Raw genomic sequence first — 9,349 nt, 5'->3', positions numbered from 1 at the left:
TGATTTTTCTTCTGTACAATCTTTTGCAGTCTTTTTGCTGTCCTATGATTTGTTTGACGGACAAACGATAGTTAATTCTTGTATAAGCAATTTTTCAAGTTTTGTAGACTACAAGAAAGACGGTTAGTGTATTAGGTATATTGACTTTAGACTGTTGTTTGATCATAGAATATGTACTTTGTCTTATTAGATGCATTTGAGTAACTGCGAGTACTCTCATATCTGTACTTAGTGTCATTTTGTTGTTGGCATGTACAAGTACCCGGCAACGTCCACTTGTATTTGCAGTATTTGTATTTTTATCCATTTGATGAGTTCAGCCCTTTTAATTGGTTTTTATTGTTCGTTCCTTTGTTGTATTGTTACACCACTGTCCTATGTTATGGGGAGGGTTGGGATCCCTCTAACATGTTTAACCCCGCCACATTCTGTATTTAAGTCCCTGTCTCAAGTTAGGAGCCTGTAATTCAGTGGTTGTCGTTTGTTTATGTATTACATATTTGTTTTTCATTTATTTTTTATACATGAATTAGACCGTTCGTTTTCGCATTTGAATTGTTTTACATTGTCATTTCAAGGCCATTTATAGCTTTGCTAATTGTTGAGGCCGTGCGGTGACCCATAGTCGTTAAGTTTTGGTCTCTTGTTGAAAGTTGTATCATTGACAATCATAGCACATCTTCTTTTTTTATATTTGAGAATTTTTTTTAATCTATCTTTTTCAGACTGTAGACCAGGTCCTGCAGATATCGTATTTGTAGTTGATACATCTGATAGTTTGCAAAAAGGTGTTAATAAAAGCGTCGACTTTATTAAAGAATTTATCAGCCAAGTTTCTATTGGTCCAAATGATTTCCAAATTGGTGTTATAACCTATAACTTTGATTCCACAGTACTGTTTGATTTAGATGATTACACTTCGGCTTCTGATATGTCATCTGCTTTGAATACTCTTAGGGGAGAAAAAGCAGCAACGTACACAGCCACTGCCTTACGACAGGCTAGAGAGGTAAACTTGATATATAAAAAATTGTTTAAACGTGATATATCAATGTATGGTATAATTAAATATAAAACATTCCAGTCGATCCCATTGAGTGTGTAGGCAAAGTTCAAAGCTTTGGTTGGCTTGCTTGTTAGCTGAACCGCGAAGACATTATTAAGCTAGGTAAACTACCCTCCTCTTAGAGTGGATTAGTCTGAAATATAACCAATCTATCTGTCTGTATGACTAGGCTACTTCGGAAGGAGGGAAGTATATTTTAAATAATAAAGACTGTACGGTTCAACTTACAATAGTTATCAAAGGTACCAGGATTATAATTTAGTACGCCAGACGCGCATTTCGTCTAAATGCCAGCTAACCAAAGATATTACCTTTGCTTACACACTAAATGGAATCGGCTGTAATGAAGTCATCGCACATTTATAATTGTCTATATATCTGAAAGTATAAATCTTACGCATATCATTTTGACGAACTAAATCAATGATATGAAAATGCATACATAATTTTAAAAATTGTGTGTGTTTCTCCAAAATCATATGATATTGATTGATCTTTGGTGTTTATTTAATAATATATCAATGTTTGCCGTATTGTTTTCTATGTTAAAATACGCAATTTCAAGCATTCATAGCTATGCCCTCTTGAATTAAATAAATTGAGTCATTTCCTGTCAAAACTATTCCATATTCTGGTGTATCCTGAAAAGTTGACCATACCTTTAATTGCATAAGAGGTCACCGGTTCCGGAACATTTTGTACAAGTAACAAAAAAGTATGAGTATAAGGCAAAATATGCTTTCTAATTTCTATTTAATACATTATTTTATCATAATTCCCCAGCCTTTCACCGGATTGAAATTAAGTGTTACCCTTGTTTGTCCGTACGTTCGTGCGCCCAAGATTTTTTTCTGTTCTCTAAATGTGGTTTTAACCAAATGTAATTTATAGAAATGCTTATTACCGAAAAATACAGCTGCCGTTTACGATTTATGTTTCTTCGTAACGTTATATTATATGCAACTTGCAAGTGCGGCATCATTAAGTTTATCAGTGTTTTATAAACTTTGTAACCAATCTAAAAATAATTTGTTTTTTTTATAAATGCATATTAATTGTATTTGTGTTTTGATATGTATATTTTAGAATATGGCGAATACGTTTTTCTCTTTAAACATGTAAACAAATATTCCGTGTCTGAAATATGACCGATAAGAAAAATGTAGTGAGGCATTGCCATTTTTTTTCGATGTGTTTAAATATCTCTTTGGTATCTTTGGCCTCCCTTTTTAAGTAATTTATAGTAAAGTTATCAATTTCCTTTCTTAAGAAATGTATTTGTTTTAAAAACTAGCAGGATTCTTGTTGCAGATGATAACCAGTTATTCTATGGGATCACGTGGAACAGCAAGCTACATTGTACTGATGCATGACGGTCTGTCAACAGACAGGAACGAGGCTTTCTACGAAGCACAGATAATAAACTCGATGGGTATACGTATTCTATCAGTCGGAATCGGACAGTCGATTGCATATTCAGAGATGTTGACTATTTCGAACAGTCCGTTTTATACTTACAGTCCAAATCATCTAGATGATATGTATAACCAGATTCTCAAAGAAACAGTTCATACTGATTGTACAGGTATTCTGATTATATATATTAGAATATTGATATTATTGATATGAAAAGGAAAACATAATATTCAATACCAATACCAAAATTACAAAATTGATTGGATAAGTACAAAAGGGTACATCTTTTCAAGAACTGTTTAAAATTAAAATGTCGTTCTTTTCCAATCACATCTATCTGAAAATATGCTCTTCTACTGCTTCTGTGATATATGTGTATTCAACTAAAAACAATGTTTGGTTTTACACTAGAGACATATAGTTAACCTCATAGAGGCATCTTCAAAACAAACGAAAGTAAGCAGAATATGAAATGGATAAAAAAATCAATAATTCTTACTGTACTCGTTCTGTTACAATACCAAATAACCAGTTTTAACTTTTCTGAATTCATTACTATTTACTGCTTCTATTTCTCTGATTGTTTTACAAATTTTGTTGCAATACAGCTGCGTATATTTAAGCTGAGGACACATTTTACGACATTGTATGTTTTTTTTCCCACAGATTGCAACATAGAAGAAGATACTCAAGTAATTATTCTTCTTGACACAAACGGCAATCAGACGATTGATGGTTATAACGATCGTCTTTTAGCCACGCGTAACTTCATAGACAAAGTATTGACATACAATCCAAGTGCTAAAATTGGCATGTATTCATATTCAGACGAACCAGAAGAAGTGTTTTCTATAACGTGGTCAGGTGACAAAGATAAACGTATCGCAGCAGCGCTGCAAATTGACCTTGACAATCATTTATCATCAAACCTTAGTCATGCTTTGCAACATTTACGAATAAGTAATCAGTTCACATCATTAAGAAAGATAGTGGTAATTGTCTCAGATGGAATATGGACTGATATGGATCATATAAAGAATGAAGTCTCGTATACTGAACAAGATGGTATAGAAGTAGTTGGCGTTGTTGCTGGAGAAGACAGCGTAATTAAAAGTTATCAGGCAGTTCTGAATGACCCTAGTCAAGTTTTTTATACTGAAGATGATGATTTCAGAGCATTAAACTCGCTCACTGCTATGACAAAATATTACATTTGTGTTAACAATATATTCAGTAAACGACAATAAGGGAACATGTATTACTATTTTATGTTATATTTCAGAAAGTTCAGTTTTGTCTGAGACAGTTGGAAAAATAAGTTTCTTTGTAAATTTTGAAGTTATGAAAAGGGAATATGATATAAATCATATCGGTATCGGATTACTGACTACAGAGCTGTCGATACTCATGAAGACAAGGAACCCAACAGCTGAAGTTATCAACCAAGGGCTAGGTTATAAGAATTACATTTTTGAATTGTTTTTCATCCGAAGAGTTTATCTGTAACGCTAAATCAAAAACAAAATATTTGAAACAAAAACTTGACTGTAACTTAACATGATTAGCCATTAGACCAAATTGGACCTCAGATGAAAAGTCGAATTCAATATAGGTTAAATTTTGCCTGAGGGACTTGGAACCTTAGTTTCTTGATGTTTTGTTTGAAATTCATCTATGGTCACCTAAAGAAAGTATGTTATGAATCATTTCACCTACGAATCACTGACTAGTTAGTTAATGATAGCAGTATTTGTCACATTTTTTTATCATCTATTATAGCATTTGTCGTGCAATCACAAACAAATTTCGGATAAATATGTGTATTACCAATTTTTGTAACATTTAATTTTCTAAGTATTGGTTGGATTTCATCATACAATCGAAATAGAAGAATAGGAAATGCGTTGTCATGATGAGTAGTAGATCTTATTAACTAAATCATTTTCAATATTGACATAAACAAAACGTTTCCATTGGTCAATTTCGAAATCTCTATGATATTTGAGAGAATAATATACAAATATTTTTGTTTGAATTTGCATGTTTCCTGTAAAAACTATTTAAAATTGCATACTTAGTTTAAGTTATTGGTTTAGACCTTTTATACAAAAGAAATTGCATAATATATTTCAACGGTTTAAGGAAAAATTGAAAATAACACGTTATATGTTTCACATGTCCGAAGCTCTTTTTTTCATCCAAAACGCTAAAAGACGCATTTTTGAAAGCCAATAATGTCTAATAATGTAATCAGTTGATGAGCTTTATGACCAAAAGGGAAGTTAATCCCTTAAAAAATTTGAAAATTAATCTACGGTTAACTTTGCCCGAGGAAGTTAAAACTACTGAGCTGATGATACCCTCGGGGACTTAAAGCCTACTATAAAAAATAATGACATACTGCTGTTAAAAATGAAAACAAAAACTAATGAATTTTATGTATCGCTTTTCTGTGTTCACCTATATCAGGAACGGTCAAAGCCGAATCTTTGAAATACAAGACTATATAATAACGTAAACAGTTGAAGATCTATGTGACCCAAAAGGACCTTCTAGAATTTTAGTCTATTTTTTGACAGTCGGAAATTTGACCTATTTACCTGTAAATCGATAAAGTTTGTCCCGTCCCCTATATCTAGATCTTCAGTCTATACATTTTAATCAAGTAAAGAAAACTTGAATGCGGAAATCATTTATTTTCCTTCAAAATATTGTTGTAACTTTTATATTTGAACCAAAATCAAAAAGCGTCTTTTCCTTTTCCTATATCTCCAATCTCGTCATTTTTGGTATGGTATCATTAATTGTCGAAATATCATCTTCGCTAGCCAAGGGTTACGATCCACTCCCGTTCTTGTCACCCTTGGCGGATTGAGATAAAATTTCGGAGACACAAGGTAAGGATTTTTATTGGTTGCAGTCGAAACTCGCTGCATCCAATTAAAAAGCGCCTATAACATGATCACGTGTAAAATTAGAAAGTGTTTGTAAACAATTGCCAAGTGTTTATTGTGCAACAAGTCTTTACATCCCTAAACACACGACTATATTTAGTGACAACTTGAATGTTTTTAATCAACTAATAGAAGTTCCTGTGTATATTTCATGCACAAATGCATGAATCGTGATGTATATTTTCATTTCCGGCTTCATTGCTACAAAGTTCTACCATTGGTCAAGACTAATGTATTTGGAATGGGCGTGACTGTAATCTTCCGATAGATGGCGCATTATTGTTTTCACAAATGTTGGCTTAATCAACCAAGGGTGAAGAGAACAGGAGTGGATCGGAACCCTTGGCTAGCGAAGATGTCGAAATATATGCCCATCTTGTGCAGTAGATTTTGTACTGTTAATAGCAAAATAAACTCATCAGAGATACCAAGATTGCAATTTTGTATTTGTACCAGACGCTCGTTTCGTTTAATAGACTCATCAGTGCCGCTCGAGTAGAAAATAAAACAAAAAGGCCACATTAAGTACGAAGCTGAAAAGCTAAAAATTCCTAAAGGTTTGTTTTGCCAAATATAGCTATAGTAATCAATTCCAAAGGTAGAAAAGCCCTAGTATTTCAAAAGTTCAAAGTTTTGTAAACAGTTAATTTATAATTATGACCACTTCAATGCTAATTACTATCAACATAGAAGTGCTGACAACTTGGCTGGTGATACCCTCGGGAAATAAAAACTCCACCAGTAGTATCATCGAGACAGTAGTTTTAAATGAAGTCATCATTGAAGATACCAAGATTGAAAATTTGTATTTGAGTTAGATGCGCCTTTCTTCTATAAAAGTCTCTTTAGCGGCGCTCGAATCAAAAAGATCAAGAAAGGCAAAATTCAGTACGAAGTTGAAGAGCATTGTGGACCAAAATTTCTTTTCAAAATGTTTTGCCGAGTACAGCTAAGGTAATCTATTCCTAGGGTAGAAAATCCCTAGTTTTTTTTCAAGTGAATATAACTCTACCAGCAGTGGCATCAACCCAGTGATTGTAAATAAACTCATCATTGTAACCAGGATTGAAATTTTGTATTTGAGTCAGACGCACGATTGGTCAACAAAAGTCTCAACAGTGACGCTAATAAAAAAAAGTAAAAACAAAATAAATGCCAAATAAAGCACGAAGATGAAGAGCATTCCTAAAATACAGCTTTTAAAGCATTATGCAGACAAAATGACCAAAGCAAAATATAACTTAAGGCATAAATTTAGCAATAATTGTTCAATAACCCTTTTAAAGTATGACAAAACTTACTAAAAAGATCACAGTTAAACAATGTTTTTTTTAAAGATAAGAAAACCAAGAAGGTCGTACGTTTTTTTTTTATGTAAACGCACATTTATAAAGCAACATTTCACTGTGAGAGAAATGTACTATAAGGTACATTATAAGATGTATTTATAACTATATTTCTCTTAAGAACACATGAGTTACGACTTTACTTACAAATCACGATGACATTGTAATATTTCTAAGAGTTCATGAAATTTATACTGCAATGGAGAACCGTTAACAATGAAGTTCAGATGCAATGCCTCCTGAATATGCTTCCAGGAGCTAAATGCCAAAAAAAAAAAAACACAAAAAAAAACCCCAAGATTTTTATTTCATTTAGATGTAATCATTCGAATGAGATAACCAGAAAAAAAACAGTGGTTACCCGTAGGATCACTGTAAATGCTTTTCTCCTCGGTTTCTCCTTGCTTGATGTATATTTTATCGCCTTTGTTAAGTTCTAATACCATATTTAAAGTTCCCGTATTGTAGCCCATCTGGCCAGGATATACAGCTACTGTCTTTGCGTCATTTTTCCATAAGAAGACACGAAGGACTCCACCGCTTGATGTCATTACGGTGCATGAGAACTGGTACACTCCTGATGTTGGGGCTGTGTATACGCCGGTTATGGGATCATAATCCTTTTTTACGTTCGTCCAAACTTTGTCAAACTTTACAAGTTCACCAACTCCTAAAGATTTAGATGCTGTTAAAGAAGCTGCAAAGGCAGAAAATTCCTCGTCATGATGATCCATACCTGTATAGAATAATAAAAAATCATATTTAAAAATTACACAGGTAAAGATTGATTATAAAAGGTTTAGTTGATTAAAACCAACTATATATTTCAATTGTTCAACGCTTCACAATAAGTTAGCTTCAAATTTTTTTAGAGGAAAGAAATTACTGTCATGATTGATATTCTTTGAGTGATTTTTAAATCATAATTTGGTTATCCTTGCATCTAAAGGAAATTTCAATAACAATGAAATGTAGGTTGAATGAATTTGTAAAAACAAATTGCACGTACAAATTGTATATTGGCTGGTTGTTGTGCTAATATTTAGAGTAATTTTGAATATAATATGTGTTTTCAGTCGTGTATCACCTAGACTGGTGATTCAATGGATTGATCTGTCGTTGTCTGGAGTTGTAACTTGTAGACATACTTATGTAGCAAGTCAGGAATATGACAGTTTTTGCCGCTCGAGTAGAGACTTTTCGTTTTGAATTTTCCTCAATGTTCAGTGTTTTTGTTATTTTACTTTTTATTTTTATAGGATATAAGTAATTATTTCTATGACTGTATTCTACGATCCTTTACGATATATATTTAGCTAATCTGCAATCAATTCGATCTTCATGACTATTATATCGTGTACTGTGTTACAAGTCTAGATTCAACTGACGAGGAAAGGTAACAATAGGCCATCGAAAGCTGATTTATTAGTTTAGTCTCAATTGCCGAGTGGTCTAGCGCGCTGGACATGTGCAGACGATGTTGACTAGATATCACAATAGCAAGTTCTGTCTCTGTATAGAAGTCGCATTTGTGACCTTCTGCAGTTTTCTGCTCTATGTTCAGGTTGTTGTCTCTTTGAAATATTCCTCATTTCCATTTTAAATTTTGGGTTCGACTCCCGACGCGGTTAAATTTGAAGATTTAACGTTGTTGGGCTGATATTCAGAGTAATTATGTTTACATGTTTATATATATATATATATATATACTTGTAAGTTTAAATTGAAAACAACGTTCAGACTCATGACGTTTATTTTACCTTTTTTAATCTCATTTAATTCTTCACGTAACCCATTTACATCTGCTCTATTTTGGTCAACTTCTACCCTGCTGATTTTGTCTGTTTCTATCATTTCTTTACCAAGTAAATTATTTTGCTCTTTCGTCGATTTTAATTCTTCTTTAACTTGCTTAAGTACGTTATTTTTCGATTCCAATTCTACATGCACTTGGTTAAGTTCCTTTCTCGTGGATTCCAATTCTACTTTCACTTCCGTTAGTGCTGTCCTGGTCGATTTTAATTCTTTTTTCCCATTCTCTATTTCATTTCTATGCTTAAGTAACTCGTCTTTTATTTTGACCATTCTTTGTTCTACAGTGTTAACATAAAATGCACCAAGCAAAATCAATACAGACAGAACCAAAACAACTAAATAAGCGTCCATTACTGTATTGTTTTAAATTATTTATAAAATTCACCGATGACTGGCGTTGTTTAAATATTGCATGCACAAAGAAGTTTAAAGTCCATGAGGATATGAATGGGTTGGTCTTCATTTGTGTATTTTTTTTTATTAATTTGTTAGGATTTTTTTTCAATTTTCTTTAAATTCCCCATTGTTCTATTTTTATGTTTAAACATCCCATTATTCTCTATTCGTCTTTTTTGTGCATACTCTTTTCTTTATTCTTTGATTTTTAATCCATTTAATACTCTTAAAGTTTATTCTGTAAACCGCATCCATAGTATCTTTACGTGGTATGAAAAAGTATACGATACGATTTAAAATTAAAACAAAGTGTGTACTGTAATTTCAACTAGACTAGGTTTACTAAATAGTCTGAA

At 32.6% G+C, this 9,349-nt stretch overlaps 2 protein-coding genes across 2 annotated transcripts in view; one reads left to right on the top strand and one right to left on the bottom strand.

The window, feature by feature from the left end:
* Nucleotides 1–3,869, top strand: part of LOC139521954 (collagen alpha-6(VI) chain-like) — a 36,794-nt gene extending 32,925 nt beyond the window's left edge. Inside the window, exons 7-9 of the mRNA XM_071315785.1 lie at nt 726–1,009; nt 2,378–2,651; nt 3,149–3,869. Coding sequence (XP_071171886.1) covers nt 726–1,009; nt 2,378–2,651; nt 3,149–3,729 — 1,139 coding nt within the window. The 3' untranslated portion in view covers nt 3,730–3,869. The remainder of the gene's footprint in view (nt 1–725; nt 1,010–2,377; nt 2,652–3,148) is intronic.
* Nucleotides 3,870–6,841: 2,972 nt separating this feature from the next.
* LOC139518493 (repetitive organellar protein-like) lies at nt 6,842–8,980 on the bottom strand. Its single transcript, XM_071310004.1, has 2 exons — nt 8,543–8,980; nt 6,842–7,518 (listed from the first exon to the last, which is right to left on the bottom strand). The coding sequence occupies exons 1-2, from the start codon at nt 8,946–8,948 to the stop codon at nt 7,091–7,093; spliced, it is 834 nt and encodes a 277-aa protein (XP_071166105.1). The 5' UTR covers nt 8,949–8,980; the 3' UTR covers nt 6,842–7,090.
* Between the last annotated feature and the right edge of the window lie 369 nt (nt 8,981–9,349).

The sequence above is a fragment of the Mytilus edulis genome, chromosome 4, assembly GCF_963676685.1.
Source record: "Mytilus edulis chromosome 4, xbMytEdul2.2, whole genome shotgun sequence".
NCBI lineage: Eukaryota > Metazoa > Mollusca > Bivalvia > Mytilida > Mytilidae > Mytilus > Mytilus edulis.
This window is presented reverse-complemented; position numbering and strand designations above follow the sequence as displayed.